Source organism: Oncorhynchus mykiss, chromosome 16, assembly GCF_057628025.1.
Source record: "Oncorhynchus mykiss isolate SJ-2025 chromosome 16, ASM5762802v1, whole genome shotgun sequence".
Taxonomy (NCBI): Eukaryota; Metazoa; Chordata; class Actinopteri; order Salmoniformes; family Salmonidae; genus Oncorhynchus; species Oncorhynchus mykiss.
Genome location: NC_143037.1, coordinates 48,381,855 through 48,405,940, shown reverse-complemented (window position 1 = coordinate 48,405,940; position 24,086 = coordinate 48,381,855). Strand labels below are relative to the sequence as shown.

At 41.6% G+C, this 24,086-nt stretch overlaps 1 protein-coding gene across 1 annotated transcript in view; it reads right to left on the bottom strand.

Annotated features, from left to right (window-relative positions):
- Positions 1–366: 366 nt before the first annotated feature.
- The window catches only part of LOC110492113 (diacylglycerol kinase alpha), a 32,433-nt gene continuing 8,713 nt past the window's right edge, over positions 367–24,086 (bottom strand). Inside the window, exons 2-24 of the mRNA XM_021566142.3 lie at positions 22,405–22,491; positions 20,550–20,626; positions 19,470–19,602; positions 19,228–19,302; positions 19,058–19,107; positions 18,770–18,844; positions 18,496–18,612; positions 15,094–15,211; positions 14,623–14,711; positions 14,328–14,447; positions 13,827–13,925; positions 10,979–11,065; positions 10,450–10,523; positions 10,270–10,344; positions 8,037–8,122; positions 7,749–7,838; positions 7,376–7,536; positions 7,142–7,206; positions 6,932–7,022; positions 3,115–3,304; positions 2,729–2,846; positions 2,575–2,635; positions 367–2,409 (exon numbers count right to left, since the gene is read on the bottom strand). Of these exons, the coding sequence (XP_021421817.2) occupies positions 2,332–2,409; positions 2,575–2,635; positions 2,729–2,846; positions 3,115–3,304; positions 6,932–7,022; positions 7,142–7,206; positions 7,376–7,536; positions 7,749–7,838; positions 8,037–8,122; positions 10,270–10,344; positions 10,450–10,523; positions 10,979–11,065; positions 13,827–13,925; positions 14,328–14,447; positions 14,623–14,711; positions 15,094–15,211; positions 18,496–18,612; positions 18,770–18,844; positions 19,058–19,107; positions 19,228–19,302; positions 19,470–19,602; positions 20,550–20,626; positions 22,405–22,480 (2,205 nt within the window). The 5' untranslated portion in view covers positions 22,481–22,491 and the 3' untranslated portion in view covers positions 367–2,331. The remainder of the gene's footprint in view (positions 2,410–2,574; positions 2,636–2,728; positions 2,847–3,114; positions 3,305–6,931; positions 7,023–7,141; positions 7,207–7,375; positions 7,537–7,748; positions 7,839–8,036; positions 8,123–10,269; positions 10,345–10,449; positions 10,524–10,978; positions 11,066–13,826; positions 13,926–14,327; positions 14,448–14,622; positions 14,712–15,093; positions 15,212–18,495; positions 18,613–18,769; positions 18,845–19,057; positions 19,108–19,227; positions 19,303–19,469; positions 19,603–20,549; positions 20,627–22,404; positions 22,492–24,086) is intronic.

The following is a 24,086-nucleotide window of genomic DNA, read 5'->3' as shown; positions in this document are numbered from 1 at the left end:
AATGCAGTTAAGAAAAATAAGTGTTAAGTAAATATTTTTTTTAGTAAAATAACAGTAAAAATATGTGTTATTTCATTGTTTTGATGTCTTCATTATTATTATTATTATACAATGTAGAAAATAGTAAAAATAAAGAAAAACCCTTGAATGAGAAGGTGTCCAAACTTTTGACTGGTACTGTACATACACACATTTTAAAATGATCCTACTAAAATAGAATAACAAATGAGAAAATGCAGTTACAATAAAAACCTAGCTAAATAAACATTTCACTCAAAGTTTTCAGGCAGAATCATAGCACAGTTTTTCACTCCTTGATAAACGCATTAGATGAATTTGGCTAAATTATGACAAAAGGCACACTAAGTTCTTAGCTTAAATATATATAACTGTGGACATCAAGTTAATCTACAGCTGTAGTTTGTAAGGCTTTCATAATATAGACTTGCATTGTGGCAGAACAAAAACATACGTACTGAACTTTCTGAAAATGTTGGTCAACATCTCTCTAAAACATGCACATACCAACTGTTTGACAAACCAAGTTGCTTCAGTCATTTAAAAAGGTCCAATGTAACCGTTTTTATCTCAATATCAAATCATTTCTACGTAGCAATTAAATACCTTACTGTGGCTGTTTTCATTTAAAATGGTCAAAAATAACTTCTAAGCAAAGGGCAATTCCTCAAGCAAGAATTTTGCTAGAACTGTCTGGGAGTGGTCTGAGTGGGGAGGGGAAAACTGAAAATGAGCCGTTATAGATGCGATAAAGAGGTCAACGGAATGCAGACCACGGGGGATAGGAGGATGCCGGATTGGTGGACAACCAACAAATCTGATCTAACAAAGTGGATATTCGTCAAATCCGTCATGATTGATGCATTTTAACAGGCCCACAATTTGGGTTGGGCGATATATCGAATTATTATGTTTTATTATGTTGGAACATTGCTGTGGGTACTTGCTTCCATTCAGCCACAAGAGCATTAGAGAGGTTGGGTGATTAAGCCTGGCTCGCAGTCGACATTCCAATTCATTCCAAAGGTGTTCGTTGGGGTGGAGGTAAGGCCTCTCTGTGCAGGCCAGTGAAGTTCTTCCACACCGATCTCAACAAACCATTTCTGTATGGACCTCGCTTTGTGCACGGAGGCATTGTCATGCTGAAACAGGAAAAGGCTTTTCCCAAACTGTTGCCACAAAGTTTGAAGCACAGAGTCGTCTAGAATGTCATTGTATGCTGTAGTATTAAGATTTCCCTTCACTGGAACTAAGGGGCCTAGCACGAACCATGAAAAACAGCCCCAGACCATTATTCCTCCTCCACCAAACTTTACAGTTAGCACTATGCATTCGGGCAGTTAGAGTTCTCCTGGCATCTGCCAAACCCAGATTAGTCCGTCGGACTGCCAGATGGGGAAGTGTGATTCATCACTTCAGAGAACGCATTTCCACTGCTCCAATGGTGGCGAGCTTTACACCACTCCAGCCGACGCTTGGCTTTGCGCATTTTGATCTTAGGCTGCTCGCCCATGGAAACCCATTTCATGAACCTCCCGATGAAACAGTTCTTCTGCTGACGTTGCTTGGAAAGCATGGGAAAGCATGGAACTCGCCCAGCCCGACCCACAACTGAAGTTACTGAAGTCTGATTTGGATATGTTTGGCTGTTTTAGCTGCATAACATCAATAAGTTGTCCCTTTTCAGGTTTAGAAGTGACTGCTAAATGCTAACTCCGGTTGGTATAAGCTGGAAGCACACAGAAATCAGTGGTGGTAATCAAAGTTGTTTTCAACTATATTGAAGTTGATTGATGACTTGATTGGTGAAGATGATTTGATTTAACATGTATTGGGGTTGACATCCATGCAAGAATTATACTCCTATTTCTACCTCAACATAGTGTGAAATACACAAACAATAGCATAAATGCAAATGTAGGCAAATTTTTCAGGATCTCCCCCCCACTGCGTTTCCATGGCATTTTCCTTGTTTTGGTCAACTTCCATTGACCTCTTTACCACATATGTTGACACTGACAGAGAGGTTTGGAACTATTTCTTATCAGTCTATTCGCTAACTTACTACCATGGCCAAAACTCCTTCACAGCAAAACAGGCAGAAATGTTAGGCAGTCTCTTCAAACAGCTCTTGCACTAAAAGGACATTATAATAAGTTGCATTATAATAATTACTCTAACCTCAGAGAGGAAATATATATAAAACACAGGAAAATCACATTTGACTGCACTGGGCCTTCAACAAAATGTACAATAATAAGCAAGTGTATACAGGCCAGCCATGTTACAGCTTGAAGCCAGGGGAGCAGGCTACTACTTTGAGCTGAAGAAGCTGGACCGGCCCTGGGGAGCCATCAGCATACTGGCCTGGTTCTTGTGTGTGATGTGAATCTAAAGAAGGAATATGAGCAAAAAGGTTGCTTTACTCAAATGACCATGTTTAACACCACGTTACCATGTTATATTAACAACGTATTATTAGCATCAAGTCCCATGGTCTCTAGCAACTGAACCTGCTTTCAACTCTGCTTGCCAAGCTGGCATCCTAGTACTCACCGTACAGGGTGGCTGCATCCAGGGCTCTCCGTCTATCTGCATTGGTAAAGGTTTCTTCGTTCTGAGAGATGGACAGAGATAAGCAAGATAAGTAGTGGGGATAGAATGTTTTTGTATATCTCAGCCAGTCTGTACACATCTCACAAACACTCACCTGATTGTGATCTGGGAGGTTTTTGCTAGTCGTATAGCGCTCTTAAATCCTGTATATATCTGTCCCATCTCCATGGCCCCTTCGAGGCCAACCACCTCCAAACGCCGGTCACTGACGTCTGGTACGGAAGATGGAAACACTGAACATGCAATTCACACAGAGAGGCAGTCTTTTTCCGCCTGAGACCAGCTGTTAAGATTCAAACATACTTCTCAACCCATCCAGGGTCAAGGGCCTCTTCCAATGAAAATAACATTTATCTTTTAACAGCTGTGGCATGAGAACTAACATCTCACATGATATCCTAACAATATCATTTACCAGACACATCCTTTAACATTTTGAAATCTTGAGCCCTTGGTTAAAGGCAAAGGATATCGCCGTACCTTGTCCACTGACTTTCAAGACTTCAGGGTCAACAATAACCACAGGCATTTCCTGAGGATTCATCAAGCACTTGCATTCACTCTTCTTGGCTTCTCCCCACAGGTTGGATCCACCGTGCATGCTGGGAATGTTGAGGACAGCAATCCCCTCCATAGAACGGCCACTCAGGTCTAATGGGGTGCCGCAGCACTGAGGGACGTACAACATCAGACAGAGCAACTTAATGAGATGCCATAATGAGATAAACATAAGGCATATATCGCAGAACTATCAGGTCGCCTGTGTTAGCCACAACCTTTATGTAATTCTGCATGCTAAAAATACGTGCTTGTTTGTAGACTATGCTGAGGTACAGTGGGGTGAACAAGTATTTGATACACTGCCGATTTTGCAGGTTTTCCTACTTACAAAGCATGTAGAGGTACACTTCAATTGTGAGAGACGGAATCTAAAACAAAAATCTAGAAAATCACATTGTATGATTTTTAAGTAATTAATTTGCATTTTATTGCATGACATAATTATTTGATACATCAGAAAAGCAGAACTTAATATTTGGTACAGAAACCTTTGTTTGCAATTACAGAGATAATACGTTTCCTGTAGTTCTTGACCAGGTTTGCACACACTGCAGCAGGGATTTTGGCCCACTCCTCCATACAGACCTTCTCCAGATCCTTCAGGTTTCGGGGCTGTCGCTGGGCAATACGGAATTTCAGCTCCCTCCAAAGATGGTCTATTGGGTTCAGGTCTGGAGACTGGCTAGGCCACTCCAGGACCTTGAGATGCTTCTTACGGAGCCACTCCTTAGTTGCTCTGGCTGTGTGTTTCGGGTCGTTGTCATGCTGGAAGACCCAGCCACGACCCATCTTCAATGCTCTTACTGAGGGAAGGAGGTTGTTGGCCAAGATCTCGCGATACATGGCCCCATCCATCCTCCCCTCAATACGGTGCAGTCGTCCTGTCCCCTTTGCAGAAAAGCATCCCCAAAGAATGATGTTTCCACCTCCATGCTTCACGGTTGGGATGGTGTTCTTGGGGTTGTACTCATCCTTCTTCTTCCTCCAAACACGGCGAGTGGAGTTTAGACCAAAAACCTCTATTTTTGTCTCATCAGATCACAAGACCTTCTCCCATTCCTCCTCTGGATCATCCAGATGGTCATTGGCAAACTTCAGACGGGCCTGGGCATGCTCTGGCTTGAGCAGGGGGACCTTGCGTGCGCTGCAGGATTTTGATCCATGACGGCGTAGTGTGTTACTAATGGTTTTCTTTGAGACTGTGGTTCCAGCTCTCTTCAGGTCATTGACCAGGTCCTGCCATGTAGTTATGGGCTGATCCCTCACCTTCCTCATGAACATTGATGCCCAATGAGGTGAGATCTTGCATGGAGCCCCAGACCGAGGGTGATTGACCGTCATCTTGAACTTCTTACATTTTCTAATAATTGCGCCAACAGTTGTTGCCTTCTCACCAAGCTGCTTGCCTATTGTCCTGTAGCCCATCCCAGCCTTGTGCAGGTCTACAATTTTATCCCTGATGTCCTTACACAGCTCTCTGGTCTTGGCCATTGTGGAGAGGTTGGAGTCTGATTGAGTGTGTGGACAGGTGTTGTTTATACAGGTAACGAGTTCAAACAGGTGCAGTTAATACAGGTAATGAGTGGAGAACAGGAGGGCTTCTTAAAATACTCTCACAGTTGAAGTGTACCTATTATATAAATTACAGACCTCTACGTGCTTTGTAAGTAGGAAAACCTGCACAATCGGCAGTGTATCAAATACTTGTTCTCCCCACTGTATGTGGTAAGGTACAGCAACTCGCCCAAGCCTTCCCCATTTCTCCTTCTCCCAAATCCAGTCAGCTGATGTTCTGAAAGAGCTGCAAAATCTGGACCCCTACAAATCAGCCGGGCTAGACAATCTGGACCCTTTCTTTCTAAAATTATCTGCCGAAATTGTTGCCACCCCTATTACTAGCCTGTTCAACCTCTCTTTCGTGTCGTCTGAGATTCCCAAAGATTGGAAAGCAGCTGCGGTCATCCCCCTCTTCAAAGGGGGGGACACTCTTGACCCAAACTGCTACAGACCTATATCTATCGTACCCTGCCTTTCTAAGGTCTTCGAAAGCCAAGTCAACAAACAGATTACCGACCATTTCGAATCTCACCATACCTTCTCTGCTATGCAATCTGGTTTCAGAGCTGGTCATGGGTGCACCTCAGCCACGCTCAAGGTCCTTAACGATATCTTAACCGCCATCGATAAGAAACATTACTGTGCAGCCGTATTCATTGATCTGGCCAAGGCTTTCGACTCTGTCAATCACCACATCCTCATCGGCAGACTCGACAGCCTTGGTTTCTCAAATGATTGCCTCGCCTGGTTCACCAACTACTTCTCTAATAGAGTTCAGTGTGTCAAATCGGAGGGTTTGCTGTCCGGACCTCTGGCAGTCTCTATGGGGGTGCCACAGGGTTCAATTCTTAGACCGACTCTCTTCTCTGTATACATCAATGATGTCGCTCTTGCTGCTGGTGAGTCTCTGATCCACCTCTATGCAGACGACACCATTCTGTATACTTCTGGCCCTTCCTTGGACACTGTGTTAACAACCCTCCTGGCAACTCTCCTTCCGTGGCCTCCAATTGCTCTTAAATACAAGTAAAACTAAATGCATGCTCTTCAACCGATCGCTGCCTGCACCTGCCCGCCGGTCCAACATCACTACTCTGGACGGCTCTGACTTAGAATACGTGGACAACTACAAATACCTAGGTGTCTGGTTAGACTGTAAACTCTCCTTCCAGACCCACATCAAACATCTCCAATCCAAAGTTAATCTAGAATTAGTTTCCTATTTCGCAACAAAGCATCCTTCACTCATGCTGCCAAACATACCCTTGTAAAACTGACCATCCTACCAATCCTCGACTTCGGCGATGTCATTTACAAAATAGCCTCCAATACCCTACTCAACAAATTGGATGCAGTCTATCACAGTGCAATCCGTTTTGTCACCAAAGCCCCATATACTACCCACCAATGCGACCTGTACGCCCTCGTTGGCTGGCCCTCGCTTCATACTCGTCGCCAAACCCACAGGCTCCATGTCATCTACAAGACCCTGCTAGGTAAAGTCCCCCCTTATCTCAGCTCGCTGGTCACCATAGCATCTCCCACCTGTAGCACACTCTCCAGCAGGTATATCTCTCTAGTCACCCCCAAAACCAATTCTTTCTTTGGCCGCCTCTCCTTCCAGTTCTCTGCTGCCAATGACTGGAACGAACTACAAAAATCTCGGAAACTGGAAACACTTATCTCCCTCACTAGCTTTAAGCACCAACTGTCAGAGCAGCTCACAGATTACTGCACCTGTACATAGCCCACCTATAATTTAGCCCAAACAACTACCTCTTTCCCTACTGTATTTATTTTATTTATTTTTGCTCCTTTGCACCCCATTATTTTTATTTCTACTGCAAATCTACCATTCCAGTGTTTTACTTGCTATATTGTATTTACTTTGCCACCATGGCCTTTTTTGCCTTTAACTCCCTTATCTCAACTCATTTGCTCACATCGTATATAGACTTGTTTATACTGTATTATTAACTGTATGTTTGTTTTACTCCATGTGTAACTCTGTGTTGTTGTATGTGTCAAACTGCTTTGCTTTATCTTGGCCAGGTCGCAATTGTAAATGAGAACTTGTTCTCAACTTGCCTACCTGGTTAAATAAAGGTGAAATAAAATAAATAAATAAATAAATGTTTTTTTATGAGCTGATGCAAAGCTGTGCATTTGCCATCCTCACCTCAATTGTAAGACATTCATTCAGTTTCTTGCACGAAGCAGAGATGGTCTCTGAGGTGGCAAACTCAAAGTACCACAACTTGTTCTTCATTCTGAAATATTGAACAACATTCTTGGATTCACGTAGAGTCATTTACAAGGTGACTACCCCTAAAAGGTTAGTCCCCACATGTACTATAGGACTCTGTGCTGGTTATTGAAATGTGTTTACCTGCTGTTGAATTTCTGGGGGTGTTTCTCTCTCATCGTATGAAAACGGTGGGCAATAGAGGCGTCCTGTCAACATACAACAAGTTCTGAAAAGTTCTGGTGTGTGCCGTAAGTACGTAGCCTGGTCACACATTTGTTGCTGTCTTCAACGTGAAAATGGCCATAGGAGTTGTCAAGACAGCACAAACAGATCTGGGACCAGGCTACAAGTTAATTCCCCTTGTTCCTAACTCACCACCCCGATGGAGAAGTAGTTGTTGATGATCTCATAAGGCACAGGGTCTCCTGTCTCCTGGGGGTCCTCTAGGATCACCTCTACATTCCAGCGGTCCATCAGCACCGGGGTGCTGACCTCAATCTCCTTCAGGATACGACACAGATCTGTCCCATCATAACCTACACAGACCACAGAGGTACACTATAAGGGATAATTCTGTGCTACCAACGGTCCCACACACAAGTGAAAAAACATACAAGAAACTAAGATGAAACACCCAGAGACAGTGATTCTTTCATCACATACAGTAGAACTATGGACAGTAAATACTGGATATATGATCCGTGAACACACAACGGGTATTATGAAAAAAGGTCAACCCTGTGCCCACCTCCTCCCCATCTAAGACAACGTGCGAGGTCATTTCCTGTGCCCAGGGGTAACACAGCCACAGGTGGCCGCACTTGAAGATTGGCTTTGTCTGATTGAACCAGAAGGGGAGAAAGAGAGATCAATATCACCATTTCTGTGACATGTTTGAGTCTTTGGTTAGGAAATTCATAGTTTGTACACATACACTGAAGTTAGGAAATTCATAGTTTGTACACATAGACAAATCAACTTCAGTGTATCGGCATGTGTACCACATGGTATACCAACATTGTGTACTTGACCCCACCTATGGCATCAAGTATCCAGCCCACAGTGCCGTCCCCTCCGCAAACCAAGATCCTGTAATCCTTCAGAGATCTGAAGAAGCACAGCCTGAAACACAGACGTAATATTATGTTGTGGGTGCAGGACAGGACCTAAATGTTGATGGCATCTCAGACAGATATAAGCCATTCAAGTCAACAAAGAGAGGAATTGTATTTTTTATTTTTGGGGTGATTTCTAAACATCTCTACTAAAACAAAAGATAGGTAAATAAATCTGACAGAATATGCTTAACGAAGTCATCAAAAACATTGAGATAACCCATGACTAACATCACGGTTATATGTGCAAAACACCAAGTTTATATCAGACACCAAGATCACAGAAGATGACAAAATTTGAGGTAGAATAACTCAATGAACAAAAACATCTATCATAGCACCATTTTGGGAAGATCCGTGATCTTTGTAGTTTTGTTCAATTTGGGACCTGGATATCTTTCTCAGCTAATTATTGAGATTAGTGCCAAGACCATATGCCTTCAACAGCACATCACATTTTAAGACATCAAAATAGTGCTGTTTAAACTTTAGTTTCCAGTGAATTTACTGTACAGAGAATGACCTCCGTTTTCCCAGTTTACTCTAGTTGTTGAAGTCCGCAATGAAGACAGATGTGCCTTGGTTTTCAGGAGACTGCAGTGGTTTCATTTATGTTGAGAGGTAGGAGGGAGACCAGCATTTCTCATCTCTACAGCTGTTGCTATTCTCTCCAGGACACTCATCCTATTCTGACTGTGTTCAACCTACCGCTGCATCATGTCATTAACGGTCAAGGCCATGTCACTGACTGTACTGAGCAGGCTGGAGCTGCTGGCCAGCCCTTGGCACATTGGCTGTGGTGTTGTCAGCTTCCCAGAAGGAGGGAGTGGATCATGATACTTTGTGTTTTCATTGTGTACGGTTGCATTCTTCAAGTTGAGGGGAAACGTTGTACTAATGCTGGGGCCCAAAGGTGGTCTGACTGAAGCACCATCCAGAGGTAGTGTCAATAGGACTGGAGTTAAAGGAGCAACCAAATAACCTCCAAGAGATGGAGGAGGCCCCTCTGAAAGTGAAGATGAATCATCAAGTTAACTAAATGCAAAATCCCATATCTAATGTAATTAAGCTAAAGTAATGTTAACACAACTCACTCTCCGATTTCACAACTGCGACTGATGTTTCTTAAGAAGGTGTATTCCTCTTCCTCGGTCTTCAGTGATTGACTGTTGCTGCTCAGCCTCAATCTGTGATCGTATCTGACCCTTCAAAACGTCTATAACTGCAGGCCTTACGGCAGTACAGCATTATTCAATAATCCTTTATTCTTTCTAGCTCTGAGCCTGTCATCTCGCTCCATTTGCTTCACGTCGCTTACTGTTCGCCTCACGTCCCACACTGCATTGATTTCCCATGTAATACTGTCCCAAATTCGATGCCATTCACCACTCCATTTCCCATGAGTAAGATATTTTCGTGGCGCATTACCTACCTGCTCAACACTTGTATCTCATGTATCTCATATCTCAACACGCAGCGCTGCCTCGCATAGTTTATAGCCTGTGACTGAGCCTAATTTGATCCAAATCCATCGAATTAGTTGAGGAACGTATATATTCGCATAATGTTGAACTTTGAATGAGATAGCAAGTTGCTAGCTAGGCCAATCCTCTGTAGCGCCCCAAAGTTTCAAAATAAAAGTATTCACCTAAAAACTTTAAAAAAACATTTAATTGTATAACATTTGATATAATATTCTAATGGCCAACACAGTAATAAGTTGACATTTATATAAACTTTGGTCAATTGAACCGTTTACTATAATTTTCGTGGTTTGAATAGTTAAAGGACATCTACTGTCAAAAGTTTTGAAGAACGTGTCAAAGAATCCACTAGACTACCATACTTTTAAAAAAGTTAGCAGAGCTGTTCTATAATTCTGATGCATGCTTTCGCTTGTAGAACTTCTCAAAACCGTTGCACTCAAACAATAAGATAACGTTCATGTTTCTGGTAATTCAATTATATTAAGGCTCACACACAATCACACTCCCAAAAAAGTAAACATTTTCAATTTAAACTTTTTTTGTTTAATTCAAAGCAGCTAAATATACCTTAGTTGTCCAATTAGTGACGCATCACAACAGAGTCGTTTTTCACTTAATTCTCATACTGGTCTCTACCATATGCCGTTATCCATATGGGAAACCTTACCCTGGTCCAGGTCCACCATTGGAGAGGTTGTACACCTGCCGTGGATTCAGCAAATACTGAAATTTGCGCAGAACTCTGAAATAAAATATAACTTGTCATTGTAAAATACAAAGATTGACATGGTTTCGTAGTGAACTATAAAATGCCCATTTGTGTAGGAGTGCTCACGAGTAGCCTCACCTTTCTCCCTGCTTGCCTCCACTTTTAGGGTTCACAAACACTAGAAGAGGATGAGTGTCTGGTACCGGATTAATCTGTTCAGGGATAAATAGTTACAGGTTACAGCAGTTTCACAAATGGAGACACATTGTCTGCATTGTCAGTGTATTCAGATGGAATATGGCTGTGAGGAACTTCCCAGCGACAAACTCTAAACAAGGTAAAAAAAAAAATAGTTAGGCGCTGCTGTTCATGTGCTCATGTAACAGTATAGCTTCCGTCCCTCTCCTCGCCCCAATCTGGGCTCGAACCAGGGACCCTTTGCACACATCAACCACAGTCACTCACGAAGCATCGCTACCCATCGCGCCACAAAAGACGTGGCCCTTGTAGAGCAAGTGGAGGAACTTCTTCTAGGCCTCAGAGCGAGTGACGTCACCGACTGAAACACTATTAGCGCACACCACCGCTAACTAGCTAGCCGTTTCACATCGGCCACACTCACACCAAGTACTATCCAGCGGTCTTGTGACTGGGTACTAGTATGTACCTGAAGCACCTGTCCATCAGGAGTGGTGTTGTGGTCACTGTCGTCGGCTGAGCTTGAGGAGCCGTTCTTTATGCTGTTTGACCTCTCCTAATGGGGAAAATGGAGAAATGGACAGGCAATTAATGTCATCTTTAATTATTTCAAACTTTTATTTCAAACTTTTTTACATTTTTAAGTATTTTCTTAAAACTGCATTGTTGGCTAAAGGCTTGTAAGTAAGCATTTCACTGTAAGGTGAAACACCTGTTGTATTCGGCGCATGTGACAAATAACACTTCATTTGAATTGCGCAAAGACCAAGAGGGGTGATTCATCACGAAAGTAGAACAAAAAACAACAACATTTAATACATATAAGGGTCCTTTGGAGGAAGGATTGCTGACATACACTGAGTGTACAAAACATAAGGAGCACCTTGCTAATATTGAGTTGGACCCCTTTTTGCCTTCAGAACAGCCTGAATTTATCAGGGCAAGGTGTCAAAAGTGTTCCACAGGAATGCTGGCCCATGTAGACTCCAATGCTTCCCACAGCTGTATCAAGTTGGCTGGATGTCCTTTGGGTGGTGGACCATTCTTGATACACACACGACACTGTTAAGCATGAAAAAAAATCCAGCTGCGTTGCCGTTCTTGACACACTCAAACCAGTGCGGCTGACACCTACGGCCATACCCCGTTCAAAGGCACTTTTGTCTTGGCCATTAACCCTCTGAATGGCACACATTCACAATCCATGTCTCAATTGTCTCAAGGCTTGCTCTGTAATATGAGTAGTAGTATTAATTTAATTTAATTTTGTTTGTATTTTTACCCCACTTTTTCTCCCCAATTTCATGATATTCAATTACGATCTTGTCTCATCGCTACAGCTCCCCAAATGGCTCGGGAGAGGCGAAGGTCGAGTCATGCGTCCTCCGAAACATGACCCACTTCTTAACACCTGCCCGGTTAACCAAGAAGCCAGCTGCACCAATGTGCAGAAGGAAACACAGTTCAAATGACAACCGAAGTCAGCCTGCAGGAGCCCGGCCCGCCACAAGGGGTCGCTAGAGCACGATGAGCCAAGTAAAGCCCCTCTGTCCAAACCCTCCCCTAACCCAGACGACGTTGGGCCAATTGTCACGGCTGGTAGTGACACAGCCTGAGAACGAACCCGGGTCTGTAGTGACGCCTCAAGCACTGCGATGCAATGCCTTAGACCACTGTGCCACTTGGGAGGCCTATGAGTAGTATTTTGTTTTCAAATTAATTTTCTTATATTAATTTATGAATATTGAAAATATCTCATTTTGATTTGGCAGAATGTTCAATATCTTGTTAAACATGATGATACTCCACAGGACAGGAGGTTGGTGGCACCTTAATTGGGGAGGACGGGCTTGTCGTAATGGCTGGAGCGTAATCAGTGGAATGGTATCAAATATATCAAACACATGGTTTCCACGTGTTTGATACCATTCCATTGACTCCATTCCAGCCGTTATTATGAGCCGTCCTCCCCTCAGCAGCCCCCACTGATCTACGGGCATATCACAGTTCCAGAATTGTCTCTCTGCTACTTTTAGAGTTATGATCCAATTTGTATGCATTACCAACAGAGTGAATGTGAAAATCGATTCAAAATGGTTGACCTCTGCTGGTAATTTGCAGAATGTGCAACAATACAAGTAAAAGGAGGAGTGTGATTGGTTACCATGCCAATTTCTCTGTTTAAAGCTGCACTATACAGAAATCCCTCCGCCATTTCAGTTTGTGACAAAACAAGCATATTTCACAAAAAACTGTTTCATATGTTTGAAACTGGTGTACAAAACCAAAAGTAAAAGACCCAAAAATAAAATTTACGAACTGGAAGCCTAGAAATAGCACACATAGAACATATATACCACTTCTTAGACTTGCTTTCAATGAGATGTGCAAATGTGCATTTGGTCAGGTCGCCCAAAAAGTTACATATTGTAGCTTTAAAATGGGTCATAACTTTGATATGCCTGTAGAATTATATGTTCAATGATATATTGAAAAATGTGCCTAATCTAAAATGGCATATTTTCAATATGTATGTTTATTTATTTCAATATTCATAAATTAATGTAAGAAAATTACTATTCAAAATTACTATTCAAAATACTATTCATATTACAGACACCAATTTTTGCTTTCTAGCACTTACAGATGAAACATTATGGAGTCAAATTAGGCCTGGGTATGGCAAAAATGTCACAAATGTTCCAATTTGAATGAATTACTTCTTAACTATGCTTTAAAGGGGAAATCAGCAGTTGCCACATCTACATCATGAGCTTAGTTCAACTGCTGTTACTCATCAGAACTCCAAATATGAGCTTACTTTCTCCAATGTTTGTAAACAAAAAAAATAAACAAACACTACAAAACTATAACTTTGATATCATGGACGGTCAATCCTTACATTCATAGCTATGTCTATGAATTTGAGATTGATTCAATTTCTCCACCCCCATCCCTCAGCTTTTTACTGAACCATGGGTGCGAGGCCACTTTGTTATTGTTCCTACTGCTGATTGCCACTTTAAGATCCAAATGTCAAATATATTTCAACAATCCTTCATCCAGAGGATCACCCAGAGGCACAAAATAAAACAAGAAGCAATGACAATATGATAACCAAATGTATCGTTTCTCAAGCTGGACATTTAAGATATCCTACTATTACCATTGCATGTGAGTGAATGTTGTTTTTAAGATAAGAAAAAAGTTATTTCGCATAGTTAAGGTTCCTAAACATATATATTTGTGAGCTTTATACAGTATATTCCATTTTATAGTGTTGGACAACTGTAACGGGGCAGTAGATGATCCAGTACCTTTATAACAGGGTAGATAGCCCAGGGGGGGAGGATATGGTCTCTGAGAGGTCCACAGTTACAGTCGGAGGGCTCCTGGGAGGCACAGTCATCATGGCGCTGGAACACAGTAGCAGCCAGAGATATAGCAAGCTCTTATCAAATTCTTAATGAATAAAGCCAATAACATTTTATTTCTAAAACCCTTTCTACATCAACAGTAGTCACAAAGTGCTTATATTCTATATATATATATATATATATATATATATATATATATATATATATATTTTTTACAGTTGAGTCCTTTATTTTTATTTAAAAAAAATTAAAAACACCATCCCAGTGCTTTATTGTTAAAATATGTAGTTCCAGACGTAGCTCTTGCAAAACCACTCCATTAACAGATTTCACAACAGATTGTAATGTAAATCCTCTGTGTGGATGAAAACATCTGGCCTAATAATTCCAAGGGCCTGACTCTCAGGACCACAGATCTACTCAGGAGCCCTCCCTCCTCACCATGGAGTGACACCAGACACAGTGTTTTCCCGTCAGCCCGTGATAACTCTTGATCTTCTTCTGACACTTGTCACACTTCCCAGAGTCACAGTTCCCACTGACCCAGTCATGGGTTGGAACCTGAGGCAAGAGACACAGGCCCAGTAAGATGCAAGACAGACACTGTACATAAACAGGGACAAAGAGAATGGCTCAGACATTCAAATTACAACATACACTAAGAATGAAGAGGCATTGGAGATATTAACATTTTACAATGGAATTTGCAGTTGTTTGGAAAAAAAAACACTCATACCCCTGTGTCTTTCTTAGATTTGACATAGGTCCTGGTACAGGGAGCTGGGTTTATGTTGGCACAGCGTCCATGGACCGTGTATTTACAGCCTTGAAAACAAAGACAAGTAAACAATGCATTACGTGTCTCCATTGTTGAACTATTATTGTCATTATCTCTCATTTATTGATTTAATTCATCATGTTAGTCAAGACTAGAAACGAGGTTGACGATTAAGTAGTAATAAACATTGCCACTACATTGTTTTTCTATGAAAATTATTTGGAAATATACTGCAATGCATTGGGTGTCATTATGACATATCTTAGCATACATTTTAGCATAATCCGATTAGGAGTATGAGATTTCATTAACTTGCTTTCAATTACATGATCAGGATAGATGTCTTTCTGCTCAAAAATTAGCTTTGAGTGGATTGAGAATGTTAAGTTGTATTGCCCTCTAGTGGTGAGACTAGACTGTGTCACTCACAGGTGCAGCAAAGCCCCTGTTTCCTTAGTCCTAGCAGCATGCTCTGACAAACGTTGCAGTAGACAGGCTTGTTGAAATGCTTCATCCTCCATAGGTGCTGCCCATCCTTCTGAGTCATCTGGGGGTGGAGGGGGAGAAAATACATTTTATGTTACCATCAATGAAATATATAAAGTATGTGCTTTGAATCTTTTTTTATGTAGTTTGCTGACAATTTTTGCACACTTCTAGAACAAACTCTGAATCTCAGGGTAAATGTCTATACTCCACATTATCTAATCTCATATTTGGAAAGAACTATGTAAGCAATGCAAGCATTGATACACATTTCATTCTAATATTGGCTCATGGTTGGAAATTGGGGTGTCATCTGCCATTAGTGATTCTATTAGCAGCAAAAATCATCAACACCAACCCTAACCCAGCTAGCACATTTCCCATTGGGCACAGATGTCAATTCCACGTCTCTTCCACATTGGTTCAACGTAATTTCGTTGAAATTACATTAAAACAACATTGATTCAACCAGTGTGTGCCCAGTTCCTTGGAAGTTGTGGGAATGTGTGTAGGGTGTTTTTAGTTTTCAGATTGTTGCGGGAACTACCTTTTCTGACCGGTTAAACTTAATTTTTTAAAAACATTCTAAGAACAAAAGTGAACATTCCAGACCGTTCTGGAAACATTTGTTTTTAGGTTGCATGGAGGTTCTGAGAACCTTTACTCGAATTCCTTGTATGTTTTCCTGGGAGGTTTTAGTAACGCTCGGAGAACGGAAATTACAGGTTATTTGAAGCTAATAAATAACATTCTGAGAGCATTCTCTAAATGTTCAGAATGCTTTCTTATGGTTATTAATTAAAGTTCTTACACTAAGAACAAAATGTAAAGGTTATTCAGATGTTTTTAAAATAACTTCCTTAAAACCTTTAGTGAATGTTACAATAATACTTAATGACACTGTAAGTACAGATAGAAATTAATTTGCGTGGAACACATTTTATTTTCTATTGTGACGCAGCATCAGTGAAATTCAAACCTATGATCTTCTATTCTCTATCTGTATCTGGGGAAGGGTATAAGACCATTTCTAGAGTGTTCAAAGTGTCCTAGAGCACAGTGGTCTCCATTGGGAAACTACTACCCAGAGTCTGCCTAGAGCTGGCCGTCTGACATAACTGAGCAAGAAGGACCTTGGTCAGGGAGGTGACCAAGAACCCAATGACCACTCTGGCAGAAATACAAAGTTCCTTGGCGGAGATGGGAGAACCTTCCAGAAGTCTCTACAGTACTTCACCAATCTGGGCTTTATGAGAGTGGCCAGACGGACTCCTGAGAAAAAGGCATATGACAGCGCACCTGGAGTTTGCAAAAAGGCAGGTTAAAGACATCAACACCAATAAGGCAAAAGATTCTGTGGTCTGATGAGACAAAGATGTAACTCTTTGGCCTGAATGGAAAGCGCTATGTCTGAACAAAAAAAAACAGGCACAGCTCATCACCTGTCTAACATCATCCCTACCGTGAAGCATGGTGGTGGCAGCATCATGCTATGGGGATGCTTTTCAGTGGCAGGGACTCCAAGACTGGTAAGGTAAGGGAACAATGAATGGAGCCAAATACAGGCAAATCTTTGATGAGAACCTGCTTCAGAGTGCAAACAACCTTAGAATGGGGCGAAGATTTACGTTCCAACAGGACAATGACCCCAAGCATACAGCCAAAGCAACGCTGGAATGACTTTATAACAAGAATGTGAAAGTCCTTGACTTGAATCCCTTTGAACTCTGAGGAGAGACTTGAAGATTGCTGTTCACCGCCACGTCCCATCTAACTTAACAGAGCTTGAGAAAATCTCAAAATCAAGATTTACGAAGTTGATACAGACATACCCAAGATGACTTAAAGCTGTAGTCGCACCAAGGGTGCATCAACAAAGTATTGACTCAGGGATGTGAACACTTATATAAATGAGATGTGTCTGTATTTAATTTTCAATAAATTATCAATTTCTAAGCATGTTTTTCACTGTTATTATGGGGTATTGTGTGTAGATGGGTGTGATTTGTTTTATCCATTTTCAATTCAGGCTGTAACAACAAAGGGAATAAGTCAACGGGCATGAATACTTTCAGAAAGTTGTGTATGTTTTTAAATAACATTCTTAGTTTTTCTGAACATTACTAAAGTTATTGTGGTTTTTAATGGAAAGTTATCATTTTCTGAGAACGGAGTGAATGTTTTTAAATAACAGAGTAACAAGGTCACAGATTGTATATGCCCTTATCTAGATTAGACAAAAATCGACAGTAACAAATGCTTTTACAAACATTGGTTAAAATGACTCATGGTGCCTCAGCTCAAAGCCAGACTTCCAGTCAGTGTATGTGTATGAAGCATAGCCCCTGAACTCAGCAAAGTGAGAGAGCTCCGACTCTCATTGGTGGCCTGAAATAGCCTGAGGGGAAGTCCCTGGCATTGTTGTAGGGGCGCGAGAGAGACCAGTTTACAGTTCAGACCTTCAGTCAGCTAGCCAGACAGTCCACTTTGCCGGGCAGTCAACTAACAGACCCAGAAGCAAACAGCATTATCAATAAGTAGGCCTACCCACTATACCAAGATATTTTCTCAGATGCTAGTATTTCCAAAATCACAGTCTATCAGCACTTGGGAGATCAGAGTGCTGTGGCACCCCAATTAGTTTAGTTGTTTCAAACATAATCACTTCCTCTTTATACTGTAACAATCAATATCTATGTCCTTCCTTTCCGTTGTAGTTACTACTAATTGATGAAGATGGTGATGTTAGATGGAAAAGTAACAGCTAAAGTGGAAAAAGCTTAACTCACTCTGCTGGTGGTGCATAGATGCTGTATATATGAAAGATGTGACATTAGCAGGCCCGCAGCACTGAGTCAGCAGAAGGGTGTTGCAGAAGGCGAGAGAGAGAGTGTGTGCGCTCTCTCACTCTCTCACTCTCTCACTCAGAGAGAGAGAGAGAGAGAGAGAGAGAGAGATGAAAAAGAAATAAACTCCAGAGACTGGTGGAGGCTGTGACATATTGCTAAAGCTGGTAGAAAAACAGTACATTAGCAGCGTAAACATGCACTAGGAAATAAGATCAAGAGGACGCATCATGTGTACTCCTCCCAGCCCAGGCTCCACAAAAAACCCGCTGACGCAATAAAGAGGAATGCGTGATGGATGGTCCAACTCCTACCTTCAGCCCTAGTAACACCAGGGTTGTATTCATTAACACACACCGTAGCAAAATGTTTTGCAATGGAAAAAAACAAGCCTTTCTTATTATTGGACAAGTTCAGGTAGTTCCTCCCTGTTTCAGTTAGTTTTCTTCCATTTTGTCCCTAATGAACACGAACCAGCAGGTGAACACGGTTCACCCACCTTCAGACCCAGTAACACCAGCAGGGGGACGTTGTTCATTCCTCCCTCCACCCATTCATCCAGAGAGACCGTGCCACTGCTGTCTGCGTCGATGGCCGTCATCATGTCCTTCAGCACCTGAACAAATGACAGTGCCTTATAACTTAAATGTCTAAATAAGCATTCTTGAGTGATTGTTTGTGCAGCAGATATTTGCAGAAGACTTGAGGTATTTTCCCCTCTATTAAAATGATAGTCAGTTATTGTTAGAAATCCCAAATTTGACCACACTTACTGGTCTCAGCTCAGACACATCCCAACCAAGGTAATCTGCAGCGTGCATCATCTGAGCAATGATCCGGTCCACCTCCTGGGTTCATACAGGCAGGAGAGCATAAGTTATTGTGAGTTGAAGAACTGATATATACCTTTGTGGAAATTAAAGGGTATAAGGGGACATCTCCTTCAACAGCCAGTCATTACATGTTATTACATTGTTATTACACTGAAATGGGTAATCTGGTACAATACCCATTACCCATTTCTATGTAGCTCATGAAAAAAATATGACTAATTGCCTTACGGAGCTGTCAAGGACGCCATTGCCATCTCTGTCGTACAGTTTGAAAGCAACTGAAAGAGGGAGAAATTGGCATATAAACATCTTCGACAAAGCCATCAAACTAAATATCTATAAAAAGAGACTGCAGTATGGAGCTGCGACATGGTAGAGAAAACAGGATCAAGACTCACACTCCAGCTTGTCTCTGGGCTGGCCATCCTCCAACAGGGAGAAGTAACACGAAACGTCCTTCAAAAATACCTCTTCTATGAGAGAGAGAGGTTTAAAGGAGGAGGGGGAAGTTAACACATAGAGCACACCTAATCACGTGCAGCCTGTGGACTTTGACAAATGAACTAGCGCCGAGAATAGTGAAACTGCTGACTATAGTCAGACAATAATATGCGTCTAAGCGAGGGATAAATAAACGTACTAGCATTGTCCTGCCCGTCAGGTTCAGTTCCGCTCTGGAAGGATCGAAAGAGGCGCTGGCAGAGATCCTTAGGGAAGTCCTCCACCTCCAGATAGGTCTTCAGGAAGAGACGGAAGCCCTCCTCATTGATACACTGCAGCAGAGGATGGGATATCAATCAATCAATCAATCAATCAATAATTCAAATGATCAATCAATCAAATGGGAAGATGACAGAGATCTCATGATTCTTGTCAAAACATTCTGATTTAGGACAGAGTGATTTGGGTGCAAATAATAATAATTCCTAGATGTTACAATGATGAGGGGATTTGGTCAAGACATTTTTTTAAAATAAAAAAACAAAACAACATTTGAGTCATTTAGCAGACCCTCTTATCCAGAGCGACTTACAGGGGGCAATTGGGGTTAAGAGTACACAGTACATAACCATAATGATCCATGCTTTTAGTCAGATTTTCCACTTAATGACTCTACTTCGAGAGTCGCTGCTTCTTTCTCATCATCCTCACTGAGAAATATCCGTCTTTCTGTTCTGTAACCCATCGCTTCCCCATAAGTCCGTAAGTCCTAGATGCTATGTGTTGTTTTTATCCATCTTATGAGAGAAGATTGGATTTAGCCTAATTATTTGGCAAATCCAACTGCTGATATCGTCAATATTGGAAAACCTGTCCCGTTAAATCACCTAATGGCTTACTCTGCATGATGCCAGCACAACGTCAGTCAGGGAACTTGCAGAATTGGCACGATTTGAAGAGGTAATTTCCATTAGTAACTTCAGTGGTTTGCAAAAATCCATCAACCCCTGAAGACAATTCTCTCCTAATTGATTTGATTTATATACAGCACTCTTAGGTAGTCATGTCATATTCATCAACATGATTTATGTTTAAATTTTAATAGATTTTCTAAAAAGAAAATCCAATGGGTATCACATGAGCATAACAATCACTCTCAAATGTCACGGCAAACTGTGTATTAATGTAGTAATGTACCACAGACATTTATCAAGAGGGACTGAGAGCAGACATGAGTTGTGGTTGGGTCGATATCAACCTGGCCATGGTTTACTCTCACCTCTCCATGTCTGTGCTGGGCCAGCCTGCCATCTGCATCAAATTCCCTCAGCACATCTTTAACCTTCAGCGTGCAGTCTGGGAGGAGAAGAGACACACAGGACACACACACTCTTATTGTAGAGTACTACAAACATGAAAGTCTAAGTACTGATTGTTACAGAGAATGAGTATAGAATCAGAAACTATAAGTATTACTATAAGTTAGCATGCATACCCCTTGACTTATTACACATTTTGTTGTGTTACAGCCTGAATTAAATATGTATTCATTTCCCCCCCTCTCCCATCTACACACAATACCGCATAATGACAAAGTGAAACTTGTTTTTAGAATGTGTGCAAATGTATTGAAAATGAAAGTACTCACACCCCTTTGCTATAACACTCCAAATTGAGCTCAGGTGCATCCAGTTTCTTTTGATCATCCTTGAGATGTCACTACAACTTGATTGGAGTACACCTGTGGCCAATTCAATTGTTTGGACTTGATCTAGACCTGTCTATATAAGGTCCCACAGTTGACGGTGCATGTCAGAGCAGAAACTACACCATGAAGTCCAAGGAACCATCCGCCGAGATCGAATTATGATGAGGTCTATATCTGACGTAACTACAGAGTTCCTTGGCTGAGATGGGAGAACATGCCAGAAGGAAAACAGTCTCTACAGTACTTCACCAATCTGGGCTTTATGGGAGAGTGGCCAGATGGAAGCCACTCCTGAGAAAAAGTCACGACAGCACGCCTGGAGTTTGCAAAAATGCAGGTGAAATACAGAGCATAATGCAAAAGATTGTCGTCTGATGAGACAAAAATGTTCCTATATGACCTGAATGCAAAGTGCTGTGTCTGGAAAAAAAAACAGGCACAGCTCATCACCTGTCTAACATCATCCCTACCGTGAAGCATGGTGGTGGCAGCATCATGCTATGGGGATGCTTTTCAGCGGCAGGGACTCCGAGACTGGTAAGGATAGAGGGAACAATAAATGGACCCAAATACAGGCAAATCCTTGATGAGAACCTTCTTCAGAGTGCAAACAACAGAATGGGGAAAAGATTTACGTTCCAACAGGACAATGACTCCAAGCATACAGCCAAAGCAACGATGGAATGGCTACAGAACAAGAATGTGAAAGTCCTTGAGTGGCCCAGCCAAAGCCCAGACTTGAATCCCTTTGAAATTTGAAGATTGCTGTTCACTGCCGCTCCCCATCTAATTTAATAAAAGCTTGACAAAATCTGCAAGAAAGAATGGGAGAAAACCCCCAAATCTAGATGTGCGAAGCTGATACCCAAGACAACGCAAAGCTATAATCGCCACCAAAGGTGCTTCTACACAGTATTGACTCAGGGATATATTAATTAGATATTTAATTTTCAATAAAATATGCAAACATTTCTAAAAACATATTTTCACTTTGTCATTACGGGGTATTATTGTGTGTTGATGGGTGAGGAAGAAAAAAAATCTGCTTTGAATTCAGGCTGTAACAATAAAATGTGGATTAAGTCAAGGGGTATGAACACTTTCTGTAGGCAGAAACTACAAATATATAATATTCTACATAGCAACATGAAATGTGTATTACATGACAGATGTATTACGGCATTCAAATGGATAACAGACACTAGGATAAGAAATCCAGTTTTCTATTCCTTCATTTTCCTTCAAATTGAGGTTCACAAAATGTCTGAATCCAGAGATCTACCAAGAAAAATTGTGGGCCCAATGCGGCAACGTTTTGCAGATACTTAGTAAGAGACAGTCATCACCACTTCCACATATGAGAGCGTGTGGGTGTAAGGGGAAGGCGATGCAGGGCTGAGGAGGCTTCCTGCCTGCATGTACTCACAGTCAATGTACTGCTGTAGCTGGATGAAGTCGACTGGGTTCAGCTCCTTCACCTCTGGGTCTGTGGGGGCGGACATGCTGCCTGCGTCTGCACATACCGCCGGTGCAGAAAAGGGCGAGAGGAGAGGAGAACGAGTTACATCAGTCTTCTGCTGCGTGAATGTGAAATGGAGGCGGCTCAGACATCAAACCAGAATTGTAAGCTGAACATAACAGTGCTAGGTAGTAACTCACAAGGCAAGGGCTTTGTTTAGAAAAGGCGCTTCAGATCATCACACCATGCAAACAGGTCAGCAACGGCCTGTTAAAACCCACAAAATTTACATCTGCAAATTGGCATGAACCACATAGTTCAACACCAGCATTGGCTTGCAAATACCCTCGGTGTCCTTTAGTCATCTCCAGTCATTATGTTAATAGTGTTCAGAGCAAATGTTTCAAAAACACCTGTCTTTCCACTCCCATGTTTCAAATGACATTGTTGATGTAACAACGAGCAAACAAATGCACAGTAGCCCAGTCCTAAGCTGACAAGCATAAGCAGCTTCAAGGAGCATTTTGTACTTTAGAATGCCCCGTGGGCCCAGTACAAGCTCTGCATAAGCAGTATCAGGCCACAGACACACCAGAGACATTATACGTCTCAAGAGTTTTAGTCTCCCCAAAGCTTTTTTCAGAGTGTTGTCTGACCCAGTTTTCTATTCATTCATCAATTTGCATGCGTTGCTCTGTAAAATCTAACACCTCTTCCTGAAATAGTCTGGCAAGTGTCAACCTTTTCATCTTTGTAGCTCTCCATCCACAATTTCTCTCTTCATATCAACCAAAAGAACAGCCATTTTTGGATCAAATCATAAAATAATGTAATAAATCATCTCCATTTTAAAATGGGTTATTGTCCCAGTACCTAACAGCACTACGGGAGTATAGGTCAGACAGTCAGTATTATATCTACAGCAATCAAAAGTCTGTCAGTCATGGGGTAATGCTGAAAAATAATAAACTCCTAAATGCCCACGTTCAATGTGACGTGGAACCACAATCTCTCTGTGCTAACAAAGGGTCACGTTGTCCCTTCTTAATTCCCCTCAAAAAGGTTAGCAGCGTTGCCTAGCAGTTTTGTTTAGGCAGCCAATCAGTTGAGAGGAGAGAATTGACAGGAAAGTGCCATTTGTTGATGTGGCAGGCTTTTAAAAAGAACTACAAGGACTTATTTTATACTGCACATCATGCAACGTTTTGGATACCAGTTAGGGCCTTACTATACAGTTCAAATAATCTATCAAATTAAATTTGAATTGCTAATTTCTGCTCATTTGAAAGCAGATAATCAAAACATCTCAAAGAGCATACTAAAGTAGTGCTTCTAAACAACACATGGAAAATCCAGTTTTAGGCTTCTTCCCTTGCCTTGCCTGTGGCAACAAGGCAGATGGCAGTTCTGCATGCCCTTCAAAGCAATACGCTGACATATGCATGTCTCTATTCCCTCATGTCGGACAGACGATGTACCACCCTTGTCTGACATAATTTAGGCCAGGGCAACCTGGGTCAAATCTGATTCACTACTTCCTGATCAGATATTATATTTGCATGCAGGATTTTTACATGCAGACTGGAAATCACTAACAAACAGAACAACATGTGATATATATATATGCAAACGCACTAAGTCGAAATTGG